The 27,010-nt window shown below is 42.5% G+C and overlaps 1 protein-coding gene across 1 annotated transcript in view; it reads right to left on the reverse strand.

Annotated features, from left to right (window-relative positions):
- The window catches only part of LOC144610401 (myoferlin-like), an 82,965-nt gene continuing 55,955 nt past the window's right edge, over window positions 1-27,010 (reverse strand). The window contains exons 38-53 of the mRNA XM_078429034.1: window positions 25,392-25,445; window positions 23,069-23,167; window positions 21,890-22,018; window positions 21,577-21,732; window positions 19,600-19,691; window positions 19,018-19,188; window positions 17,638-17,786; window positions 15,747-15,886; window positions 15,217-15,305; window positions 14,038-14,133; window positions 13,510-13,651; window positions 12,403-12,502; window positions 9,987-10,180; window positions 8,447-8,556; window positions 7,211-7,358; window positions 1-436 (exon numbers count right to left, since the gene is read on the reverse strand). Of these exons, the coding sequence (XP_078285160.1) occupies window positions 380-436; window positions 7,211-7,358; window positions 8,447-8,556; window positions 9,987-10,180; window positions 12,403-12,502; window positions 13,510-13,651; window positions 14,038-14,133; window positions 15,217-15,305; window positions 15,747-15,886; window positions 17,638-17,786; window positions 19,018-19,188; window positions 19,600-19,691; window positions 21,577-21,732; window positions 21,890-22,018; window positions 23,069-23,167; window positions 25,392-25,445 (1,926 nt within the window). The 3' untranslated portion in view covers window positions 1-379. The remainder of the gene's footprint in view (window positions 437-7,210; window positions 7,359-8,446; window positions 8,557-9,986; window positions 10,181-12,402; window positions 12,503-13,509; window positions 13,652-14,037; window positions 14,134-15,216; window positions 15,306-15,746; window positions 15,887-17,637; window positions 17,787-19,017; window positions 19,189-19,599; window positions 19,692-21,576; window positions 21,733-21,889; window positions 22,019-23,068; window positions 23,168-25,391; window positions 25,446-27,010) is intronic.

The following is a 27,010-nucleotide window of genomic DNA, read 5'->3' on the forward strand; positions in this document are numbered from 1 at the left end:
TCTGGAAAGTGCTGGCAAGTGGAAACATTTGCAATATGAAGTGATGGAACAGGTGTTACAAGTGCTGTAATCGAACTCTTCAGCAGGTAGTCTGGTATCGGCCTTGGAGGGAGCAATATCCTGACCTCAGCTGGGTGACGATTCCCGTTGAAATCTTCACAAACGAGGGTTTAGACTGAACCCTCATTGCTCCCTCAGGTTCTGTCTCCTACACACACACACACACACATACACACCCAACCGTTTTTTCCAGCCATGGCCACCAGCAAAAGTAATGAAGGCAAGTATCACGCTGGAGGCATCCTGCTGGGTTATTGCTCCCTCCACGCCCAGCCGCTCACCCCGTGACTGGCTGCCTTCTGCCCTGCGTGCCTCCTTGTCACTTTTTCTTTCCATGAAATCTAGTAGACTGCAACAAAAAGTTTGCTAAAGCGTTCTAAAAAAACAAATTCAAGGAAAAAAAAAAAAAATGAACCCCAGTTTATTACATGGTGGTAGTGTTTGCTTCATTCACCTGTTTAAGCAATGAACTGACTGCAAGAAGGATGAGATGAACCTCTACAGACTGATCATCTAACTGGTTCTCTGTCTTGGCCAGATCAGCTGTAAGTCGTGGTTCTCCACAGTAATCAGCAGGAACATCCCTGAATTTGTTTTCTAGTTTAGCTCCCCTTGAACTCTCGCTACCACAGTTCCTGATGTCCCATCAGTATGGGTAGCCCTTCAAAACCGAGGAGTGTGATATGCAAAGATGAATGGGATGGCATTCACGATGAACTTTCCAACTATTGGAAAGTCATCAGGAATTTGTGGACCTCCAGTCCTTTTCCCTCAACCCTCCCTCTCCCAGGAGCACTCTGACCAATTATTGTGCCCTGATTGGTATAAGCAGGGACCAGGCATTTCATTTACGAAACGTCAATAAAAGTGGAGAGTCAACAAACTAAGACCATGTAATAAAGTTTAACACTGTTAGTGAGAGCTCTTCTATCAAAGAATTGCTTTCACACACACCTCAGTTTCAACTTGTAATAACATCGTTAGTTCAACTTTTCAGATAAAGCATCACAAAACAGAAAAGACAACTCATCAAATTTAACAATGAGCATTCTTTGAATTAAATCAGTCTGATTGCCAAAACTAGAAACCGTAAATGTTCTCAAAGAAAAATATTGTTAGTGGAAAAGAATTGTTCTATGTTTATAGAGCATGAATCATCTCCTGGCCATATACATGCACAATTTATTTTTAAGGAGTCAATGAACTAAAGTTCCTCCCTTTAAAGCATCAAAACCCCCCAGCGTATGGACAGCATAGGTTAGAAACAGAGTGATGCTCCTTCAGCACTCTCCGGTCAAACACTCAGAAGGTGCAGCATGGCCCCTCACTCTGATCTTTGGGCAGTCGGTGCAGGGGGATCATTCGGTCAGGGGACCTCTGGACATGGTCACAGTGGCCATTTGCAGGTCCAGGTGTTAGGCCATCGAGGGTGGGGGGAATCTAGCTATGCCGACCGCCTATCCCCCACCCCCTTTCCAGGGTAATGCTTGTGCCTAGGGGGCTTCTCATGGGCAACTACACACTGTCCACTAGCTGACAGGTAGCCCTCTGGGACCTGTGGGCACTGCAGGGGTTGGAGTGCATCCTGAACAAGGAGGACAACTTTCAAAACTCATTTTGATATTTTTATGGTTGTTTTAAAATTAAGAAGAAATCGTTAAGATACAGGTCAAAACTCCTTCTGCACAGTCTCATAAAAAGTTGGCAGGATTAAATAGAGCATGACTTTCAATATCCTATTCAAGAAAAGCATTGTGAAAGCAAAGAAAATAGCTAAAGCTTTCGATTGATCGATAAAGGTCTTGTGGTGATTGTATTTCTAGAAGACTGATCTTAGGAATAACGCTCCAGAGACTGTAAATTCAAACCTCCTCATCACAGCTTGATGAGCTGGCTTTACAAAACTACTCATTAATTACAGAAAAATCCATTGCCACTGTACCTTAACAAAGAAACCTGTTATTCTTACCCCAACTTTGTCTCTACAGCCTACTACCATCCAAATAATTCACGTTTACACGTGGAGCAATAATTAGAAGTTTGCTAATGGCACCAAAATGAGTAGTGCAGCTGCCAGTGTGGAAACAAGTCAGAGAATTCACGATGACATCAAGGGGGTGGGTGGTTTGTGGGCACAAAAACAACAAATCTGGATAAGTGTGAGGTGATGCACTTGAAAAGAAAAACAAGGCTAAGGAGTACACAGTAAACAAGGGGATACTCAAAATGTTGAGGAAGCCATGGGTTCAGTACCGCCACTAGACTCTGAAACAGCTTCTTTCCCTCTGTTATCAGGCTTCAGAACGGTCCTTCCATAAGCTAGAGTACTGTTCAATTCACCTCTACCCCATCAGACTGTCTATGGAACTGATACACTACAATGCTGAGAACTATATTCTCCACTCTGTACCTTTCCCTTCTCCCCACTGATTGTATTCAAATTTGGCTAGATTATATTTATGTATAGTATTGTTTAGTTTTATTGGATAGCATGCAAGATAACATTATTCACTGTACCTAAGTAGACTTGACAATACTAAACCTAACTACACAAAACCCAAGAGATGGCAGAATAGGTTCATGTGGTCAAGGCAATATACAGCACACTTGCCTCTTTTGGCTGAGGAATAAATCATAAGAACTGGAAATGTCAGACCAGAAGTATAAAATACTCGTGGTAACAGTTCTGGTCACCACTCTACAGGAATAATATGACAAGACAAGGAAAATATCGAAAATACTTTTTTCTCTGGAGTGTAGGAGGCTGAGGGATGATCTTATCAAAATGATCACAGTTACAAAGGGGACAGATAAAGTGAACACTCGTCTTTCTTCCCCAGGGTAGAAGATTCTAAACTTAGAGGGCAGACTTAAGGTGAGAGAGGAGAGATTCAGGAGAGACCTCAGGAACAACATTTTCACTCAGACGTTAGCCCTTATTTAAAATGAGCTGCCAGAGGAAACTATAACAGAGGATACAACTAAGACTTTTAAAAGATATTTGGTCACATACACTGATGAGCCAAAACATTATGTCATCATGGGCACACTGCAGAACGCAGCCCCATATGCAGCAGGGTGCGATGCACTGTGTATTGTGTCACATTCCTCCCGTGACCACCATTAACATTTTCTGTGACTTGTGCCACAGTAGACCTTCTGTCGGTTCGGACCAGACGGGATAGCTTTCTTGCCCTCACACATCGATGAGCCTTGGACACCCAACACCCTGTCGCCGGTTTGTGGTTTGTCACTCCTCAGACCACTGTCGATAGGTACTCGCACATCAACTTCAAGAACTGACTATTCACTTGCTGCCTAATATATCCCACCCCTTGACAGGTGCCATTGTAACAAGATAATGTTATTCACTTCACCTGTCAGTGGTCATTATGTTTTGGCTCATCGGTGTATATGGACAAGAAGAAAAATAAAGTTTTAGAGAGATCGTGTCATTAGACTTGAGCAGAGACTGCAGCGCTGCTTGAAAGCTGCAGAAACTGGCATCAAGGTCCATTATTCACAATATTGGTTTCTTATCCTGTAAAAGGATCCAATTAAAATGGGAGTCTGTACTCAACCATAAAATTATCAGAGCCTATAGCATCAATACAACTAAGAAAAAGTTGCCATATCAATGTAAACTTGTCAGCTGATTCCCTAACAGTATACCTAATCTTCTCCAATTTAATAAAATACAACATATCCCTAATCCACTGTGCAAATGTTGGAGGGTTACAATCTTTCCATCTGATCAAGATTTGTCGTCTGGCCACCAGCGTGGCAAAAGACAAAAGATTTAGTTTATTATTATTTAATGCAAGATTTTGTGTTACCACACCGAATAAAGCAAGGGGAGCTGATGGTTCTAAGGATTCATTAGTAGTTTGGGAGAGCATATCGAATATTAATTGCCAAAAATTAGATAACTTAGGACAATCCCAAAACATATGAATTAAAGTGGCTTGGTTCTGCCTGCAGCGGTCACACATGGAGTCCACTTTGGGTGTGAATTGGGCGAGCTTAGCTTTGGTCCAGTGCAGTCGGTGGAAAATCTTAAACTGCATAACAGTATGCTTCATGCATATGGAAGATGAGTGTATACCCCAAATCATCTCTGACCAGATGGAGTCTGACATTTTCATACCCAGATCCCCTTCTCACTGCTCTTTTAGGGAGTTAAGACTTGTCATGTTTTCTCTCGTTAATAAAGAATATATGTCACCTATCTTTCCCTTTCTGAATGATGTGATGTCATTAATCGAGTCTAGGAGTGTGTCTGGGGGCTGTGAAGGGAATTGAGTGATATTAGAAGATATGAAGATGTGGCTTTGCATATACCTAAAGAAGTGTGACCTCGAGATATTGAATTTCTGAACAATCTGCGCAAAAGATGCAAACAAACCATTTATAAACATGTCTTTAAATGAACAGACCCCATGATTGAGCTAAGCACTGAATGAAGCATCTGTCGAAGGTGGCAGGAATGCATGGTTCTTTACACTGAGAATTTACAGATGTCAAAGGATTGTCTGAATTGCTTCCATCTTACATATTTTTAAAGAATTAATAACAACTGGGTTAGACGTGTATTTGGTAATAGGCTCTGGATATGGCAGACCTGAACATAATAAGGCAAATAATGAGGTGTTCTTACAAGAGTCTCTCTCTAGAATTAGCCAGTCAGGTACAGTGGTTAACACATTTCTTTCCAGCCAATAAGAAATACTTTTAATATTTGCTGCCCAAAAGCAGAACTGAAAGTTTGGCAGTGCAAGCCCTCCCTGCTGATGAGTGAGGTCTCTGTAGTATAGCTTTGCGTACACGTGGATTCTTTCTATTCCAAATAAAGGAAGAAAGCTTTCTATCCAGAGAAATGAAGAACGTTTTAATTAAGAAAACTGGTATACACTGAAACATATAAAGAAGCATGGGCAATATGTTCATTTTTATAGTGTTGATCCTACCTGCCAGAGATAGAAGTAACAGATCCCAACGTTCAATATCCTCTTTAATAGAGGACAGGAGAGGGGGAAAATTTGCTGAGATCATTAAATTTACGTGTGGCCCAGATACCAAGATATTTTATTTTGTCCATGCACACGTTAAATGGGACCGTACGTATAAACAGGGATTCAATTTGTAGCCAGAGATTTTGCCAAATTTACTTAAGAGATTAAGAACTGCAGGAAGAGATGAGGATGGATCAGACAAGTAAAGTAACATATCGTCTGCATAAAGCGAGACTTTATATTCCAACCCTGCCCTTGTAATACTAATATCTTTATTGCTACGTAAGGCTATAGCCAACGGCTCAATTGTAATCGCAAAAAAGAGGGGGGACAGTGGACAACCCGGTCTTGTTCTTGTGTCAGTGAAAAATAAGGTAATATATTATTATTAGTACGTACAGCCGCCATTGGCGAGCTATATAGAATTTTGATCCATGATAAAAAAATGGTCCAAATCCAAATCTCTCAAGAGTATGAAATAAATAGTCCCACTCCACCCGATCAAAAGCCTTTTCAGCATCTAGAGATATAACCACTGTATAATCCGGTCTGTCGGGTGGAGAAGGGCTATAAATTATGTTATACAGGCGCCTGACGTTGAAGGAGGAGGATTGCCGTCTTTTTATGAAGCCCGTCTGGTCTGGTGAGATTATTGTTGGAAGGATTTTTTCAAGACGGCGAACGATCATTTTTGCAAAAATGTTGCTGTCCACATTGAGCAAAGAGATAGGACGATAGGAACCACATTCCCCCCGTTAATTTGTGCTCTTTTTCAGAATATGTGAAATGGTAGCTTGTCACAATGTTTCAGGCAGTGAGCCAACTGACAAGGAGTCAGATTTTAAAATGGGAGCCAATTGATTAGAAAATTTCTTAAAGAATTCTGTTGGATATCCGTCTGGACCAGGGGATTTTCCACACTGCATACTCCTAATGGCCTTCTCAATTTCTCCTGTTGAAAACGGAGACTCTAGCTCGGCTGCTGACACAGGGTCTATGTGAGGGATCTCAACGCTTTCAAGAAATGATTTAATTAATTGATCATCCTTCAGCGATTCAGATGAATACAAGTTACGGTAAAACCTCATAAAGCGTGAGTTGATGACAGAATGATCCATACAGATCATACCAGATTCATCCTGGATCTCAGGGATTGCCTGACTTGCTTCTTTTTGGCGAAGTTGGTGTGCAAGGATCCGCCCTGTTTTATCGCCATGCTCATAGTAAGTATAGCGGGACCTAACCAAGAGGTTCTCTGCTTTTTGTGTGGTTAGTAGGTCAAATTCTTTTTGGAGGAGTAGGCGTTCTTTAATGTCATCAGCTGATGGGGATGTTGCTAGTCGTGAATCATGGTTACTAATCTTATTCATCAATTCATTTGTATGGGCATTTCTGTTTTTTTGTAACTGTGCGTTGTAAGAAATAATCTGACCTCTTAAGTATGCTTTAAGTGCTTCCCATACTGTTGATGATGACATATTTGGTGTTTGATTAATTTCTGGAAAGAGATCAATCTGTGATGAGATAAAATCTGAAAATGTTTTATCTGAAAGTAAAAGTGGGTTGAGACGCCAAGGCCTGTAAACAGGTTTTGTGGCTGGTAGATTAAGCTTCAGTTCATGGGGAGCGTGATCAGAAATTGCGATCGCATGATAGTCACATTCCTGAACCGAAGGAATAGACACTTATCAATTAAAATATTTGACAAAGCGTTGGTAGTTCTAGAATGCCTCAGTATAGTTTAAATGCTAATTATTTAGAGAGTTGAGTAATATACGGCGTGGAATCAGGCCCTTCAGCCTACCGAATCCATGCTGACCAGTGATTACCTGTACACTAACTAGTTCTATCCGACGCACCAGGGACAATTTACAGAAGCCAATTAAGCTACAAAGCCGCACGTCTTTGGGATGTGGGAGGAAACCAGAGCACCCAGAGAAAACCCACGTGGTCAGTGAGAGAACATACAAACTCCGTACAGACACTACCCGAGGTCAGGATCGAACCCAGGTCTCTGGCGCTGTAAGGCATCAACTCTACCACTGCATCACTATGCCACCATTATGTGGGTCATTATTTGTTGGGAGCTTTCAGTTTACACAGGTAGCAACTTCAGATAGCAACGGTGGCATACTCACAGGTATTGCATTGAGGAGAGTCACGAGGAAGATAATGGGCACCGCCAACAGCAATGCACAGATAACCCACCACTTGTACTTGCGCCAAACAATATGCCTCAGCCCCTTCATTGGAGACCGGAACCACAAGAACGACGTGTCTGGCCGGCTGCAGAAGAAGGACAATGGGTGAGCTGGACAATGGGCAAACATTTGCATGTAACTGATATGCACATCATTGTCCTGACAACAATGAGAAGGCGTCTAACCATTTTTTTTTACATTCAATGACATTACCAACGACAATGCCTGTGAGAAATGTAATCAATATCTTAAATTTGCTTGATCAAATGTAAGTTCAATAACATTCAATTAGTTCAACGTCAGTCTGAAGAAGGGTCTCGACCCGAAACGTCACCCATTCCTTCTCTCCAGAGATGCTGCCTGTCCCGCTGAGTTACTCCAGCATTTTGTGTCTATCGTCATTTAGAATGAAGCAGCTTGACTGACCATACGCCGCCTTACAGCCCGATCACCGCATCTGTGCGCTACAGGACATACTGCTGGTGCCAGGTTTGGACTGCTTGTACATGCTCTTGAATCATTTGGGTCAGGTGCAGCTCATATGCAAGCACTGAATAAAAGATAAAGTCAGAGAAGAAAAGCACAAGCAAGAGAGAGAATGTCGGCAAGAATGAGAGGGAGTGGGAGCTGGATGAAACTGCACCGTGGGAAGGAGAAGTGGAAAATTGAGAACAAGAGAGCGGCAGAAAGAAGTAAGGCGCTGGCATGGAGTGAAGTTATGACGGAGTCACGTTGGGGGGAAACTCGGGCTCGGGTTAGGTCAGGCCTAGTTCCAACTTTATACCCAAGCAGACCTCTACAAATCTGTCATTGCGACACCATCATGCATTGGCTATCATCCAAGAATCTTCTCTTTTCTCCAACATACCCAGGTTGTAATTTTAACTTATTCAAGTTGGAATTTAAGGATTAGCCTAAATCCATCCAAATGGAAATACAATGAGCTACAAAAGCTAACTGGAAGCACAAAATACTAATTAACAAATAAAATGTGAAACGTAGCACTTTGCCTGTACAATAACTTCATCTATGTGTCCTGGTTTGTTCAGATCTGTGCTCTGATCTTATTAAGTTACTGGCCAAAGAATATTTTCGCGAAAGTGTAAATTTTGCAGAATTGACATCAGAAGCAGCGGAATAAGTTTTTGAGTGAATTAATTTCTGCAAACATACAGTGGTGGGTCCAGTTTGGGGTTCATATTGGGTTCTTCTCTCCCTTTTCCAGCAGGCCGCTCCTCTGCTTCAAATTCTGTCAACAGTTCCAACGTCAACTCGACTTTACCCTAAGCAGAACAAATCACAGTGAAAGGCCGGAAGGAATGTCACACGCTGCTCACTGGGGCAGTTTAATACCCCTGGCCACAGGCACCCACAACCCTCCACGCGTACTCTCACCCGGGAGGGTGTTGGGAGCACCACGTGCCCACGTTTCAAGCCCAAATGTCAAACTGAAAAACGGACGTGCATTACAATCACAATTCAGAATGTATCAGAGCACCAGATCACGATGAGCCAGAACCTCACTGGGCAGGGGAAAACAAAATAAGAACCAACCCAGGAATTCACCTCTGACACCAGGTGAGTCAATGATGGAAAAAATTACTATTGCTGACTTTCAATGAAGAAAGACTTTAGCTCTCATTACACAAACATTGCGCAAGGGGAAGGGTGGCAGATGGTGAGGAGGAGGAGGGCGAGAAAGTTAGGATATTTCAAATCCAAGATCAATGACTTAATAGTCAAAGAATCAGGGTTGTACAGCATAGAATCAGACCCTCAGGCCTGTTGAGTCTTTACTGACTACCAAGCATCCATTTACACCTATTCCATTGTATTCTCTCCATATTCCCATCAACTACACACAGATTCTACCACTAGGCACCAGGGACAATGGACCCACCAGCTTCCATGCCTTTGGGATGGACAAAGAAGTCAGAAGACCAAGGAAAGCCCGCACCATCGCAATGACAATGCGCAAACTCCATGCAGATTGTGCCGGAGGGCACGGTTGAACCCAGATTGATGGAGCTAAGAGGCAGCAGCTTTATCAGCTCTGACATTTTGCCACACCTAGATTTTGACATGGAGAACTGTGTGGAGGAGAGCAGAAATGTGCGTTGGAATCTTTCAAGTATCTGGAGGCGGCGGCGCTGGATCTGTGCCAAATAGGCAACATTTCCATCTTGCGGAGTGTAGAGAGCAGAGTTTTAATGTGGGAGGGACAGAGTTTAGAGGAGGTGCGAGCAGCAACTTTTTATTTCACAGGGAGTGGTGGGAGCCTGGAACACTCTGTTCGGAGTAGAGGTGGAGACAGATACAATAGTGGCATTTAAGAGGCTTTTAAATAAGACACGTGGATACGCAGAGAATGGAGGAAAATGGATGATATTCAAGCAGAGGGGATTAGTTTAACTCGGCATCATGTTTAGCACAGATATTGTGGGCTGAAGGGTCTGGTCCTGTGTGGCACTATTCTATTCTATGTCAACATCTTTACATGGAGGAATATAGGTGCTCCTCAATTTACCATGGGGTTACGTTCTGAGAAACCCATTGGAAACCGAAAATATCGTAAGTCGAAGTGCACGTGGCCGGAAGCGAGCTGTGGCTCACTACCGTTTGCAACATCACAAAGTGGAAATATCGTAAGTCGAAGCATCGTAAGTTGAGGAGCACTTGTACAGACAGACTTGAAGAAATAACTTGATCTTACTGTTAAAACTTGTTTGCCTTCTTTGTATGAAATGCATGGCCACCAGCCTTTAACACGTTTTTGCTTGAACAGTGAGACCAGCTTTTGCAAGTTGCGCGATGAAGAGCCTTCCTTCTTGAAGAACCTGTTTAAGGTGCAATGATCCGCCCATTTTGTTGGACTTCGTAAAGCATTGAGGTTAAGCTCAAGATAACCTGCCAAAAAAAGACAACACAACAATCAAATCTGGAACAGGGACTCATTAATTAAGGCCTTCATTCCACAGAGGGCAAGATAAGAGAGCTGATCAGAGATCTTATGAACAAATGTTGAGCTGGGGAAACATACTGGCCTTGCTGAATCTAGCCAGAGTAGAATTCCCTACAATACATAAAAGGACACAAGTGCTGGAGTAACTCAGCAGGTCAGGCAGCATTACTGGAGAACATGGATAGCTGAAGTAGTGGAGGCAACATCCACAATGAAACTCCGTGAGCAACCACGCGAGGCAAGGCTTCATCTGCAATTACCTCACATGATGTTCGGATGCAAATCTGTGCCTGTGATTCCCCAATATGTGTGTCATATGTCATATGTCAATATGCTAACATATGTGTCAGCACCTATAATCTGTGAAGGTTTGTCGGTCTGAGAATCCCACAATATGGCGAGGTACATGGGTTTGCATCTGTATCCGCAATCTCCACACAGAAATGGGGAGCGGCCTACAATTCCCCTACATGGAGGTGGAAAGTGGGTCTGTCTCTTTGATAAATCCAGATGTAAACAGGACTGGGCTCTATTTGTATCCGTGGTCCCTCTACACAATGACGGGACACAAGGCTCTGTCTGCCATTCCGCACGGTATTCCACCACCTACTTTCACCAAGAAACTGTTATTCGTGGAAAATATTTTACTGCCCTCAGTTAGAACAAGATTATTCAATGTTTCAACATTAAGCAAGGCCCTGCCATTTGGAACGAAACGAAAGATTCTGCAATTGTGCACCAATCAACTGGCCACAGTTTTCACCAACATCTTCACAGCACATTGCCATATTGTGGGAGTCACAGATCCTTCATCCTCTCACTTAAACAGTCTACTATCTTCATTTGCTTCAAAGAAGCCTTCAAATAAAGTAACATGTCTCAAGGACTACTGCCCAGTAGCTCCAATATCGACCATAATGAGGTGATTTGAAAGATTGGTAATGGCCATCACCTGCGCCAGTCTTGTGGCCAATCTAAACCTCCTGCGATTTGGGTACAGGAAAAATAGGGCCATGACGAATGTACTAGATTCAGTTCTGGATCACCTGGACCATATACACACCTATATGTACTATTCATTGACTATAGCTCAGCTTCCAAAATCGTAATACTGAATACATTTATCGCTAAACTCCTGGTCCTTGGCCTTGGGGCCTCCATCTGCAACTGGCTTCCAGACCTCTTGATCAGATCTTTGTTGTTTCAAATTGGTCATATTTCCTCCACCCTGGCTCTCAATGCTAGTGCCCTTCAGGCATTATTCTTAGCTCATTCAGTTATTGTACTTGAATTTTTTTTGCACTATTCGGATTGCGCTAAAATGTTGCACCATCCTGTTGTTTAGCACTTGTCATTATATTTATTGTTGTATGTGTACTGTGCACTCTGTGAGCATGTAAATAAGGAATTTCATTGCACCCTAGTGTCTATGACAAACTAATCTGAAGCTCAACTTTGGAATATTGATCAGTTGATGGAAGCATCAAAAAGTATTGACCACTCAACTGAGCTGAGTTTACATTCAATTTATGTTCAGTCGCATTACTCCAAAGACAGTATAACTCACTGTACCAAGCCAATAGATGCAGGAGGATGCCATTTGGCCCTTCGAGCCAGCACCGCCATTCAATGTGATCATGGCTGATCATTCACAATCAGTACCCCGTTCCTGCCTTCTCCCCATACCCCATACCCTCCATTACACTTGTTTAACTTATGTCCTCTTTATTTCTCATATTTTCTTGAGATAGGAGGCCACCGAGTGGCCCACTGAGTACAGGATCTCAGAGTATTCCCAGCACACCCATGCTTCCACTGCACCATAAAGAAATGTTCTCGACAGGACCAGGCACTCCTTTAATGCATGTATACTTTGATTGTTCCAAACCCATGCCTCTACTGGTGGGAAAGATAAACTCAAGAAACATACACCCTCCAAGTCTCTTTTGATTTAGAAATATCTTATCAATCTTTAATTTCTGAGTTTAAATACTGGAACTTTCTTACTAAGAGCAACATAGGACTACAGTTGTTCAAAAAAGAATACCGCACAACAGTCAAAGGCAATTAAGGATGAGTAATAAATGTTAAACGTATCAATTATGCCATATCCTGCAAATGACTAATATAAACAGTTGTTTCGTCTATAGAATCTATGAAATTTTACCTAAATAATCATCAAAGGAGAACTTATCATTGTCCCAGAGCTGGATGATGAGTTTAGGAGGTATTTTCACTTCCATCTCATCCAGGTTCCAAATAAAATTCTAAAAGAAGCAGAAAATTCCCTCAAAACCATCCTTTACTAAAACATTCAGAAATAAGTAGGTGTGCAGCATCTGATGAACAGGATAAAATCACTCAGTATTTCAATAAAATCACCAATTTTACAATAATCTTCATCATATAGACATGGAGGCCTGAAGGGTCCGTTTCAGTACTCTACAACTCTATGACTATGTAATAAAGGAGATTTACTCAAATACATTAAATGAGACAGTAATCAATTTCCCATCTCCAAAATGTACTAAAATTAACTACAATTACAAAGAACACTGTCTCAATGGACTAACTCTTCCCATTTAAATCCTCCACTTGTACTACGGACTGGTCATAGAAGCATTGGTTGAACAGTGGAAATCAACAGGTAAAGGTGGAATGAGAATAATTTAGTTCACTAGAATTTATGCACTGGCAGTAGAAGAGAAGAAGTCTAATCTGTTGAGATTTTGTGTCAATGGAATGAATAAAGAGTTTGGCATATTGGAATCCTATACATTAGGACTGATAAGAAAGAATAATCCATTGAGATTCTTTATAATAATATCTCATATGAAATTTTCTGTAGAATTATTCTTGTAAGGGACACAAGAGCACATGAAAATAGGAGTAGGCTACACATGTCTGCCATGCCATTTACTATGATCACATCTGATCTGCTTCAGGCTTCATCTCCTCTTCTCTGCCAGTTCACCACAGATCTCAATTCCTTCTTCCTTCCAAAAACATTTGATGGGCAAGAACTGAGCGTTAGGCCATTCCAGGAGTTCCATCCTCCCAGCCAGAGGAGCATTTAATCCAATTCTCTGTTTCCATGCAGTAACAAATCTTCAGCCCATGCTAACACATATTCCCAGCCCATGCTAACACACATTCCCATGAACTGCCAGCTTGGCAATGGCCTTTGAGGTGACACGCTGTCAAATGCCTTCTGAGAACCCCTAATACTGCATCTAAAGGTCATACAATTATTCTACTATCACTCAGTCCCTACCTTTTTGCTGATGACAAGGACTCGTTCCACTTTTATATATTCAAAAGGGAAAATAAATCTCCAGTTAAAGTTACCCTCTCCATCCAGAGACCTGTAATGGACATCAGTTTTCTGCGTGTTATCCTCCAATCCAGCCATCCAGCTAGGGAAAGAAAAAATCCAGCAGGTGATCATTATTCTCACTTTAGATAGTTGTGATATGTAGCTTTGTAGCTTACACCAGTGTTACGGGAGGGAGGGAGGGGGAAAAATATTTGCCTTTCTAGAAAAACACCCCTATTGTGTGTTTTTAGTGCATAGAGCATTTCCGAGGATGTTGCCAGAACTCAAGGGCCTAAGCTATAGACCGAGGATAAGCTTCATTTTTTGGCAGGGAGGAGGCTGAGAGGTGATCTTATTGAGGTGTATAAATCATGAGGCACATACACAGGGTGACTTCAGTCTTTCTCCAAGGATGGGGGAATCAAGAACTAGAGGACATCGGTGTAATGTGAGAAGGAAATATTATCTAATGGACATTCTTTTTACCCTTTAACATAGATGTCACTCATCTTCTCTCCCATGATACTGGTCTCCTCCAGAATTACATCATTTGTGTTCCAGACAATACAGCGGAGGACATACCTGAAAACGGCAAAGGAAATTTGTTAGAAAAGGTCCAGACAATGTGGCCAAGCTGAGAAGGACAAGACACAGGATATATTATAAAGGTTAAGCAAGTCTATCAATGAGGGGTTCCAATGACTTTATTGAGATAACATTGCAGTCTGAGCAAAGCAAGTGTGGAGTGAGGGGCAGGGAGAGATGGGGCTTAAGAATGGGTTTCTAGTTCCAATCCTAGCCAGTGCTTTGCACGTTTGCCTTACAGACAGCAAGGCTAAAATAATCTAGCAAAATGAGGTACCTAGACCCATATGCAAAATGTAGAGAAACTGAGGAAGGAGAGAAAATGGGGCAGGATGCAGTAAACTGAATCAGGTTCATATGACCACCTACAATAGACCCACTGAATTGCTCCAGCTCTATGCCTGGAACCACCAGTGCTTTCCTTGGCTGCCAGTACAGCAAATCCCCCCAAAATATCTAAAACAAAAACGAACACTGGAAATACTCAGCAGGTAAGCTGGAAACACTGGAAACATTTTCAGGTCGAGGTCTTGCATCAGAACTCCATTTGACCAAGGGTTTTCAACCTGACACATTAACTCAGTTTCTCTTCCCACAGATACAGCCTGATCTACTGAATATTTCCAACATTTTCTGGTTTAATTTTAGATTTCCAGAATCTAGAGTTTTGTTTTTTGATGTCACTCCAAGAACATTTATCTGGACACTATCACGATAGGTGGGTATGAAGTTGGGAGAAAAGGGCCAAGCTTGGGATGGAGATTGAGGAGGTGGTGAGGTATGTGGCAAAGTAAATTACCCAAGTAAAGGTAGTATGGAAGGCAGGTGTAATCATGTACTGCCTTTCCGCTAACTGGATAGCACGCAACAAAAGCTTTTCACTGTACCTCGCTACACGTGACAATAAACTAAACTGAAACTAAAATAAGGGGATGTAATGTAGCTTTCTGGGTTCTCCGCAATAAACAAAGCGGAAAATGCAGGGTCTTGGAATTAATTTATAAGTTTATTCTTGGATTATTTTATGAGTTGGCTCATACAGAAAGTTTGACACATTACCTGAATGGCATCTACACTCACCTCATGGGAGCCCGTGGGGTGATGTTAAAGGCTGGACCGGGAGGCCCCAGATCTTTGGGAAAGATGTCAATCCACATCTGTAATTTCCCCTGCACAAGAAATTAAGTTAAGCGTGTCCTATGTGATTTCTCGTTGTATTATAATCTAAGAATCATACATCCCTCCCTTGCTTTAGATTAGCCTTCAAGATCTCGATTAGCTCATCCCTAAACTTCCTTTGTTCCCCAGAAAAGTGGCTTAGATTGTTTAATTCTTCCTGATAGCAATAAACTCAGTTTTGGTAGCAGCGCCGTAGAACTTCTCCCAACATCTTTGTCAGTGCTACTATATCCTTTCCATAACTGAAAGGCCGGAACTGGGCACAGAGCCCCAACAGTTGTCTAAGTATGACCCAACGTCCCAAATTTCACAAATTCTATGAGATTTTCAAAGGCCTGTACTCTGCTGAGAATCTGAGAGAAGGAGTGGCCCAAGAACTTTAGTATTGCACCAGAAAGAATGCCTATAACATCAGGCATCATGGAGTTCACCTGCTCGATTCCTGGCTGAGCGCTACTGAACAAAGTCCTTGTCTCCACGTGTTCAGGCACAAGATTCTGCAGTCGCAGAATATGCAGCGCAAGACGCTCTTGTGGGGGGCCCAGGGAGGTGTAAGGAACCTTCTTCACTTCTGGACAGCAACAAAGAAGAGTGCGATCAGTTAGGGCAAGAGACAAACCTAGAAACTGAAGGTAACAATAAAATGCACCGTTGGGAATCGAGGAATACGGAGATGGAGAAGAAAAGTGCAGTCAAGGCACAGGATTTCATCAGCCATCATCATATTGAACGGTGGAGCTGCTGAATGGGATGTACGTTGTACTTCCACTCAATTGTTGATGTCCTAAGCAGCAAACCTGCCAAACTGTTTCCACAAGGATAAGGATTAATGGCCGATATTTTGGACAGACCTAGACTTTAAATTGATGGTTCAGAGAAAATGCCAGAATTTAGGCTGATAATAAAAAAACTGTTTAAAAGACATGGATGCAAAGATCACATCTGTCACCATGCAATAACTCAGAAAATGCAGGGTGGGCAGCCAGAGAAATGGGGAAACATCGTTGGACATTCGGAAACAAAAACATGTTACACTTATGTGGGAGCTTTAGGCTTCATCTAACCCCACAGGGCAGCACGGTGGCGCAGCGGTAGAGTTGCTGCCTTACAGCAAATGCAGCGCCTGAGACTCAGGTTCGATCCTGACTATGGGCGCCGTCTGTACGGAGTTTGTACATTCTCCCCGTGACCTGTGTGGGTTTTCTCCGAGATCTTCGGTTTCCTCCCACACTCCAAAGACGTACAGGTATGTAGGTTAATTGACTGGGTAAAATGTAAACAATTGTCCCTAGTGTGTGTAGGATAGTGTTAATGTGCGGGGATCGCTGGGCGGCGCGGACCCGAAGGGCCTGTTTCCGCGCTGTATCTCTAAATCTAAAATCTAAATCACATTTGGTCTGGCGATATTTAATGATTCCCAACTATTCATTTTTTTAAAATTCTGATTTCCAGCACATGCAGCTTTTTCTGGTTGCTTTTAGACAATAGAAATCTTTCAAGTTTATTATTTTGTAAATGTCTGGAAACACACTCCTAAATGAATGGTTTCATCCAAGACCAATCCTTGTTGTCCAAGTGCTATCTTGAAGGCGAGGAATCTGCTATCAAAGTTGTTTAGACGCATTTCAGACAATAACTCTTTAATTGATCAGGTTTTTTAAAACAATGGGTTGGTCCCTACAAATGCAGGGTACCAGACCTTCAGAGATCAGCCATGGAGAGCTGTAATTGGAATGAACTAGAATGATACCAGAGGCAAAAAAAAAAGTAACACGAAGATAAAGAAACCGGGACTGTTCCCCTGTAGCTGTGATGATTCAAATAAAACAGATCTGAGAGAGATGTTCAAAGTCACAAAGGGTTTAGACTGAGTGAACACAGGTAAACTATCTCCAATAAGGTACAGGAACCACTGATTACTATTTCACAATACAAAAGCAGAAGCAACATAGGGAAAAATAATCAGGTCGCAAATTAATTAGATCTGAAATATATAGTCTGAAAAGGAAACTGATTTAACAGTAACTTTCAAATGGGACTTAAATACTAGAAAGGGAAATATTTATAGGACAATGGGGAAACTGCCAGGGAGATGGGACCAGCTGGCTAGCTCTGCCCAAGAACTCATGGGTCAAATCACCTAATTCCCTGTGCATCATTCAATTAAGTCAAAGTAAGAAACATCCATAGCCAAAGGATTAGTTTCAGAACTGGCCATTCAGCTCCGGTGAGTATGTTCTGTCATTATTGTTCACATCATCCCATAGCCTATCCAGACATGTACAACCCCGGATTCTACATCCACATGTACGTGCACCTTACCAAAGTCCTCCAGCATGAACTCTTTCTCTCCAATATTAACCTTCCTGCCTGTGCTGTTAATTACAGGCAGTTCGTAGTTCTTCAATTTGCTCAGGTTGTTCAGCAGTTCTGTTGGTTTGAGCTGATCTCTCCATTGAGTGGGGCCACTTCTGCGGGGGAATATACCAAATACAGTCCCGTTACTCTCCATGTTACTGAGAATCAGTTTACACTCTCAACCAACTTCATAGCAGGCAGAGAAGAGAAATAAATCTCCCCAGAACTTTCTGTCCCTCCCCTCAGATGGAGTTTAATCTCAGCAAATGTGAGGTGTTGCACTTTGAGAGATCAAATGTAAGGGGAGATTATAGAGTTAATGGAAAGACGCTAAACAGCACTGATGGAGAGAGGGTTCTTTGCGTCAAAGACCATTGCTCTCTGAAAGTGGTTACACACATAGATAAGTGGAAAAGAATGCATGTGTATGCTTGTCTTCAATCGGTCGAGTGCAAGTGCAAGTGCAAGTGCACTTCATTAAGTGCAAGTCGATATGTCATATTGCACCTGTGTAAGAATTTAGTAAGGCCCAAATATGAAAGAGTAGAGGGAAGTGGTTTAAATGCAGTGGAAGCCAAGTCAGTGGGTATATTTAAGGCAGAGATAGATAGGTTCGTGATTAGTACGGGTGTCAGAGGTTTTGGGGAGAAGGCAGGAGAATGAGGTTAGGAGGGAGAGATAGATCAGCCACGATTGAATGGCAGAGTAGACTTGATGTGCCGAATGGCCTAATTCTGCTCCTATCACATGACCTTATAAAGGTGAGAAAGACAAAATGTAAAGGAGATGCATGGGGCAACACACACACAACACAAACACACAGACATAAGCACATACACACACACACACACAGGTGGGTGCATGGAACACACTGCCAGGGCTGGTGGTGATGGCAGATACAATAGTGGCATTTAAGAGGCTTTTAAATAGGCACATGAAAATGCAGGGAATGGAGGAAAACAGATCACCTGCAGGCAGAGGAGATTAATTTAACGGCATCATGTTTGGCATAGACATGTTGGACCAAAGGGCCTGTTACTGGGCTGAACTGTTCTATGTTCCATGCTCACTGAGGGTAAAGCAGTCTCTGAGACCCCAAAACATTGGCCCCACCTTCCTTAACCATAAGTCAGCTCTTAGCATCAACCCTGCATGCAAGGACATTTGGCCCAATTGCACAATACTAAGGTTCTTCCCATAACACAAAATATTGAAACAAAAAGGAGCACGAAGAGGCCTTCCAGCCCCTTGATCCCACTGTGCCATCAATAAATCCTGCCCGAGTTAATATTATTCTGCAAAGATCACATTTATCCCGAGGTGTCCAGGCTAGCATCGACTTACATGCAGTATGTTCGGGGCAGGCCACAGTGTGCTCCGTAATGTGACAGGAACCTGTTTTCCAAATCAATAACCGTCTCACCAATTTTGTCATCCTGAGTGATCATATCGTAGTCATACACTTCAACTTTGAGATCTTTATTCAGTGGAATGGTGGCATAAAGTTGAAACATTCTGTGAAAAGAAATTATACCAATGGAAACATTTTTTTTGAATATCCTGACCCCAAGGTGTTTCCTCTTCCTGCAGGTCAGTTCCTCGGTACATCTGCCAACAATAAACTAAACTAAAATAATACTGCCATTCGCAAGGTAGGTTGTAAAACAAGAGGAGAAATAGCACATAACAGGAGAAATTATTTAGGAAAATAACTGCACATGCTGGTACAAATCGAAGGTATCACAAAATGCTGGAGTAACTCAGCGAGTCGGGCAGCATCTCTGGAGAGAAAGAATGGGTGACGTTTCAGGTCGAGACCCAGTCTGAAGAAGGGTCTCGAGGAGAAATTATTGCTTCTTATCCAGTTTGATTATTCAAAGTAAATTTACTACACTACACCAAATTTAAATCTAAGAAGCAGCTTACCTGCCAAACACAGGGTTGATGGTGTTCGGAACATAATGCTCCCGATCATCAATTAAGACTTTTCCAATTGAGATCTTAATGTAGGAGTCACACTATCAAAAGAAGAGCTCCAGTCAATGAACTAACAATACGTCTGATGGCCTGTTCGTGCTAAGTGCTGCCTTGATGTTTAATAGTTTCTTAAACTACTAATACACATTACTACAGTTCCCAGTACTTGAACCTGCAAGGTTTAAAATCATCAGTAACATCTTGCAGATAGACACAAAGTGCTGGAGGAACTCAATGGGTCATGAGGCATCTCTTGAGAAACAGGATGGGTGATGTTTTGTGTCACAGGACATTTTGCAGGGAAGTTAAATGAATTATAAATTTACAAATTAGGAGCAGTAGGAGGCCACCTGGTCTCTCAAGTCTGTTCTGCCATGAAATGAGGTCATGGCTGTTCTGAATGAAAATTCAATTACAGTAACCTTTTAGCTCATTATTACAGGAATCTATCTGCCTCTTCCATTGAAATATTCAAAGACCGCTTCCATTGCCATTTGTGGAAGAGAGCTCGAAAGACACATGGCCTCAGGGAAACAAACATTTGGCCTGAACGTGATCCCCAGTTCTAGATTCTCGTACAAGAGGAACATGCTCTCCACAACCATCTATCAGAGATGTCTCAAGGTTCATACATATTTCAACAAACTTGCTGTTCTCTTTCCTAAACTGCAGCAGCTGTAAGGCTAACCCGCCCAATATTTCTTCATAAGGCAGTCTTCCCATTCCAGTATTCGTCTCGTAAACCCTCTGAACTGCTTCCAAAACGGGAGTATTCTTTCATAAAGAGACTAATGCGGTGTATGGTAGTCCAGACAGGGTCTTAAGAGTAAGGGGTCGGGCATTTAGGGCTGAGATGAGGAAAAACTTTTTCACCCAGAGAGTTGTGAATCTGTGGAATTATCTGCCACCAAAAGCAGTGGACGCCAATTCACTGGATGTTTTCAAGAGGTAGTTAGATTTAGCTCGTAGGACTAAAGGAATCAAGGGATATGGGGAAAAAGCAGGAACTGGGTATTGATTTTAGATGATCAGCCCTGATTATATTGAGTGGTGGTGCTGGCTTGAAGGGCTGAATAGCCTACTCCTGCTTCTATTTTTCGATGTTTCTATGTTTCACCAATGCCCTCTATTATCCCACTCTTTTATAGTCAATTATCCTAACAATGAACAATAACTTCTATTCGCATTCCGTACTATGTATGGTACCTGCATCATTGTACCTGCCTATTGTAATTGTGAACACTCAGATACGAGCCATTGAATGATCAAACACAAGAGTGCTGATAAATGGGATTTGGATAGATAGTTACTCAATGGTCGACATTGACCTGGTTGGCTAAGAATATGTATCTGCATTGTACATCTCAATGACCGAGATTCCTCTGCAAATTCTCTCCACCTTCAACCTTAACTATTTCTCCAACTACAAACTTTTTCAGGATATATTTCCAGTATTTTCTTCCTACAGATTTTCAGCGCCTGGAGTATTTTGCTTTAGCTTATACTTGAAGTTGTTTGTCCTACGAGGAGAAATTGAGCACCATATGCAAGAGTTTCAAAGATGAGAGATGATCTCATTAAGACACGCAAGAACTGACGCCTAGGTGTTGACAGACACTTTCCTGAGGCTGGGAGTCCAGAACAAGGTGGAGTTGGAGGGAAATAAGATAGGCGTTACTCCATTCTTGTACATTATTCTTTCAAATAGTTAATTCAATTTCCTTCTGGAAGGTGGAAGTGAGCGTATTTACACTGCCCTTTCAGGCAGTGCCATCTAGATCACAGCCAATTGTGAAACAAAACAATATCAATGTAGAATGCTCATCAGTATGTCCTCTTTCAAGGGCTAATGGGCCCATTATAGATTTCTACCAATTCTTACCTACTCCCAGAATTTCCTCATTTTTGAAAACAGCAAACACATACCATCCCATTCCGATCCTTTGGCTGGAGGCTGAGACCTCGAACGATGTAAACTCTCACTAAACACACTTGGGGTTCACTAGAAGGCAACTGGCGGAACTGGGGTGGGGGTTGAGGCTTTAAAAGGTCTTCTGGAAGAGGGTAAATTCGAAATGAACCCTGAAAATAAACGTTAAACGTCAAACCAGAATGGCAAAAACAAAAACATGAATTATGAACAAGCAATAAACATTTGATGGAAAAACTGAAGAGCTGAGGGACTAAAATGCTCTGGACTAAACCGACCTTAAATAGATCGATGCCCTGTGTCAATTACCTTAAATTCTCCCACTATAAACGGGTCCTCTGTATCACCATTTCCTTTTACCCGGTAGAGTTTGAAGGTGTTACAGAAATCTTGAAGACCCTGGAATTGAGGTACATCTTCCAGTGCAAATGGATACACCTGTGCCAGAGAAAGAGGAAGGGGGGAATTAATGGAAATACAAGGAACACCAGATGCTGGTTTACCAAAAAAAAACCTAAGTGTAGGAGTAATTCAGCAAGTCAGGCAGCATCTCTGGAGAACATGGATAGGTGATGTTTCGGGTTAGGACCCTTCAGACTGATTGTGGTGGAGGGAGAAAGCTGGAAGAGAGGAGGGACAGGGTAGTTTGGTAGAGTAGAGGGATCTAGGAGTACGTGCATGGTTCCTTGAAGGTCGAGTCGCAGGTAGATAAGGTGGTCAAAAAGGCTTTTGGCACTTTGGCCTTCATCAGAGTATTAAGTATAGAACTTGGGAGGTCATGTTGCAGTTGTATAGAATATAGTGTTCAGTTCTGGGCACCATGTTATAGGAAAGATATTGTCAAGGACAAAATAGACAATAGGTAGGTGCAGGAGGAGGCCATTCAGCCCTTCGAGCCAGCACCGCCATTCAATGCGATCATGGCTGATCATTCTCAATCAGTACCCTGTTCCTGCCTTCTCCCCTTACCCCGCTATCCTTAAGAGCTCTATCTAGCTCTCTCTTGAATGCATCCAACGAACTAGCCTCCACTGCCTTCTGAGGCAGAATTCCACACCTTCACCACTCTCTGACTGAAAAAGTTCTTCCTCATCTCCGTTCTAAATGGCCTACCCCTTATTCTTAAACTGTGGCCCCTTGTTCTGGACTCCCCCAACATTGGGAACATGTTTCCTGCCTCTAATGTGTCCAATCCCCTAATTATCTTATATGTTTCAATAAGATCCCCCCTCATCCTTCTAAATTCCAGTGTATACAAGCCTAATTGCTCCAGCCTTTCAGCATACGACAGTCCCGCCATTCCGGGAATCAACCTAGTGAACCTACGCTGCACGCCCTCAAAGTCGATGCTTTGCTGGACTGTGAGGCATGTAGATCAGCAGATACAAGAGTGAGGGGTGCATTGGAGGTGGTTAAGTGAATCGACCAATGTTAAATGCCTAGTGACAGGTGGTCAGGAATAAAGTAGCCAGGGGTACCGCACTTTACCTTTAATATATCGTATCCCTGTTGTAGGTAGTCTAAATACTCATTATGCTCCCCAGATGAGGCGTAGAATTTACACCACCAATCAATGGCGTCATCTTCCTTGAGAAAATACAAAACAGAAATATAATATCAGTATTGATTTTATGGAAAATATTTCTGAAGCTGGACCAAAGTTCATACTTATAAAGCCATAAGATTCTAGTCACAGATTCATACAATGCACGGCAGGCCACTTGGCCCATTGCAGTTGTACAGGTGCTTTGCAAGAGGTTACCCAATTAATCGATTTCATCTCCTTGCATAAATCATTGCAGCTTTTCCTTCAATAGACAATAGGTGCAGGAGGAGGCCATTCGGCCCTTCGAGCCAGCACCGCCATTCAATGTGATCATGGCTGATCATTCTCAATCAGTACCCCGTTCCTGCCTTCTCCCCATACCCCCTGACTCCGCTATCCTTAAGAGCTCTATCTAGCTCTCTCTTGAATGCATTCAGAGAATTGGCCTCCACTGCCTTCTGAGGCAGAGAATTCCACAGATTTACAACTCTGACTAAAAAAGTTTTTCCTCAACTCAGTTCTAAATGGCCTACCCCTTATTCTTAAACTGTGGCCCCTGGTTCTGGACTCCAACATTGGGAACATGTTTCCTGCCTCTAACGTGTCCAACCCCTTAATAATCTTATACGTTTCGATAAGATCCCCTCTCATCCATCTAAATTCCAGTATATACAAGCCTAGTCGCTCCAGTCTTTCAACATATGATAGTACTTCTATAACTTCAAGTAACTACAACTCCATTTTGAGACGACTGGTTCCCACTACCCTTTGAGATGATGCATTCCAGCAATTCCCGGACAACAGTGATCCTGCATCTCACCTTCAGCCAATCGCCTCAAATTACTCCGAAGAAACCACTTCGCTCAAGAGACTTGAGCGGGAATTTGGAATGCACGACGGTAGGATTAGTTCAGGGAGACAGGACAGATGCTTTTACTGAACCATTCGCATTTAAATCGCTCAACCTTCGCCAATCCACGTAATTAATAACCTTGGAGTGATCACGTTTACATCGAGAGATGTTCCAGTTGTGAATGGACTTTGTCACACTTAACCTCCAGAACCAGCACCATCCCATTATCCATCCGTAACGTGTGCTAACCTGATGGACCTTAATGTTGATGAAAGCAGTCATCCACAGTTCTCACTGAACTCACGCAGCATAGTGTATGCATAGATGAGTGCTTGCATAAGTTGGTGTATGTGAGACTACAAGGAATTGTGTACGTGGGGCTGTTCTTGCTCTTGTCCAATTAGTGCACAACCTGCAACAAAGTGCTTGCAAAATTGACGTTTGCAGAATGATTGGTCTGAACGTGCACCTGGAAATTCAGGGAATAACGTCCTCCACAAAAGATTAGGCTGCCAAAGTTCAATGGCAAAATTCGCAAACACAGAATCTCTGTTGAGATGTTGGCAATGCCTATTAACTAAATAATGCAAAGAAAATAAAATGGGCTAATTCAAAGCGTATGTTGACTGATAGGAACAAACGGGGGAAAAGTCACTTCTGTCCGTTCACACAGCAGTGTTATTCACGATAGCACTCTGCCCAATTAGCTTGTCAGTGCATTGTATTACCGAATGCAGTATTCATCTTGAGCGAAACACAAAGTATTAGAGGAACTCAGCAGCCCTGGCACATCTGTGGAGGGATATGGTCAGATGACATTTTGGTTCAGGACCCTTCTACGGTCATAAATTTCAAAATTTAAATTCCAATCTTGTAACGAATTCTTAACAAATATAAACCATCATGTTATACTCGAGCAAAATACTATAAGTTAGTGAGTATCTGAACTGTAAGTACAAATTGCTCAAATCAGACTGACGAAGGGCTCTGACCCAAAATGTCAACTCTCTATTCCCTCCACTGATGCTGTCTGACCCGCTGAGTTCTTCCAGCACTTTGTGTTTGGCTCAAAAGATTTCAGCATCTGCAGTTACTTGTGTCACCATGGGACTACTCTTCCAATTTTGCTCTGGCTAATAAGGACCAATAAGTAAAGTTTCTGTTAGTGACAATGCCAATTCTGTTAGGTGTTAGAAAATTGAGCTTCTGAAGTGGTGTCTCATCACATTGACCTATTGATGGACGCTTGGCAAAAGTCCTGGAGATGTAGGCAGCAACTCAAATCTCAAGAATGGGAAGATCTCCAGAAGAGTTCCAAAGTTAGTGTAAGGTCTGGAAGCAGCTGTGAATATATTCTTAGCAGCAGGATCCTACCCTGGAGAAACCAGCCAACATTTCTATTATAGACTCACCAATTCTCCTTCGGGGGCTTCCTGATCCAAATTTGCTTCCTCTGTTTCTGAACTCTGAAAGACAGTGCAGCTTCAACTCAGATTAAAATGTGCGTGCCACATCTGACAATGTTATCGTCCAACTCACTATAGCACAGGTCCACCACCGATTTCCTGGCCCCCTCGGCTCCAGAGCCTTGCTGGACCAACAAAGGTCACATAATAATGATACATCAATACATCTCTAACCCAGTAATTATACCCCTCCTGTCTCTCTAAAGCATCATGCACTGCGAGAAACTTAAAAACAAATATTAAATGTAAAATAAATTTGCAGCAAAACTTGCATCTTTAGTATGGGCAGCCCGGGCGCCGGTTAGCGAGTTGCTCTTGGAAGTCCCGGTGAGGGTTGGATCGGAGGCATCCCGCTGGGCCGAGGCATCACTTTGCCAGCAAGACTACCGCACCATCCCCACTGGCCTTCAATTTGCCGAATCTGTTAAAAATGCGATGGGGTCCACCTCGGCTGCCGTCGGGTCGAGATACCGACCCGCAAAGTCGGCCTCGGAAGTCGGATATGGGAGCGGTTCCGCTGGCTCCGGCCGGGCTGGAGTTCCAGAGCACCGACCGGTAGCAGGGGGAAAATTCGACCAGCTGATCGGCCACGGAAGTCCCGATAAGGTAGACATCGGCTGCCTCACCCAGCCTAGACACCAAATTTTTTAGGGGGTATTTCAAGTGCGCTCTCGTAACTTTGTCTAGATTAAAGGAGGTGCCAGACCATCTGTTGCCAGAAGGTCAGTGGTGGAGCTGTATTTTTATTGTTCGAACTCTTATTAAGATATTTTCCCTCCTCCATTTAATCCCAATCCTACACACATAATCAGTTACACACTATTAAGAAACATATAACATCATATAATACATGAGAAAAATCCTGTAAACTATTGGGCATCTGAAAGAAAAGTGCAAATTGCTCAAAGCACTTCAGGCTGCATCTGATTATTTTCACATTTTTAAATTGTGATATTCCCAATTATCCATATCGAATTCCAACAAGTCTTCACAGCTCTTCCCCTTCCTTTATCACCTTAGAACCGTTGAACTTCCAGCAATTAACTCTTCTTTCTATATCAAAGTTGTGATATTTAGAAAAATTGGACATTAAATAATTATCCATTATTCATAAGCTGAGGTTTTATGAGACGCTGGTGATGCCACATTTGGACTATTGGGCCATATCTGAAGAAGAAGAAGGTGCTGGCGTTGGAGAGGGTCCATAGGTTTACGAAAATGATCTCAGGGAAGATTGGGTGTGAGAAACGTTTGAAGGCTCTGGGCTTGTGCTCGCTGGAGTTTAGAAGAATGAGAGGGGATCTCATTGAAAATGACCGAAAACTGCCAGAGGTTGGTAAACCTATGAAATCATTGCCACAGACAGCTGTGTAGGCGAAGACATTGGTATTTTTAAAGTGGAGATTGATAGGTTTTTGCTTGGTAAGGGTGTCAAAGGGTACGGGTAGAAGGCGGGGGAATGGGATTGAGAGAGAAAAATAGATCAGCCATGATTGAATGGCAGAGTAGGTCAATGGGCCAAATAACCTAATTCTGCTCCTGTCTTATGGTCTTATGTTTCCAGT

Source organism: Rhinoraja longicauda, chromosome 36 (genome assembly GCF_053455715.1).
Source record: "Rhinoraja longicauda isolate Sanriku21f chromosome 36, sRhiLon1.1, whole genome shotgun sequence".
Taxonomy (NCBI): domain Eukaryota; kingdom Metazoa; phylum Chordata; class Chondrichthyes; order Rajiformes; family Arhynchobatidae; genus Rhinoraja; species Rhinoraja longicauda.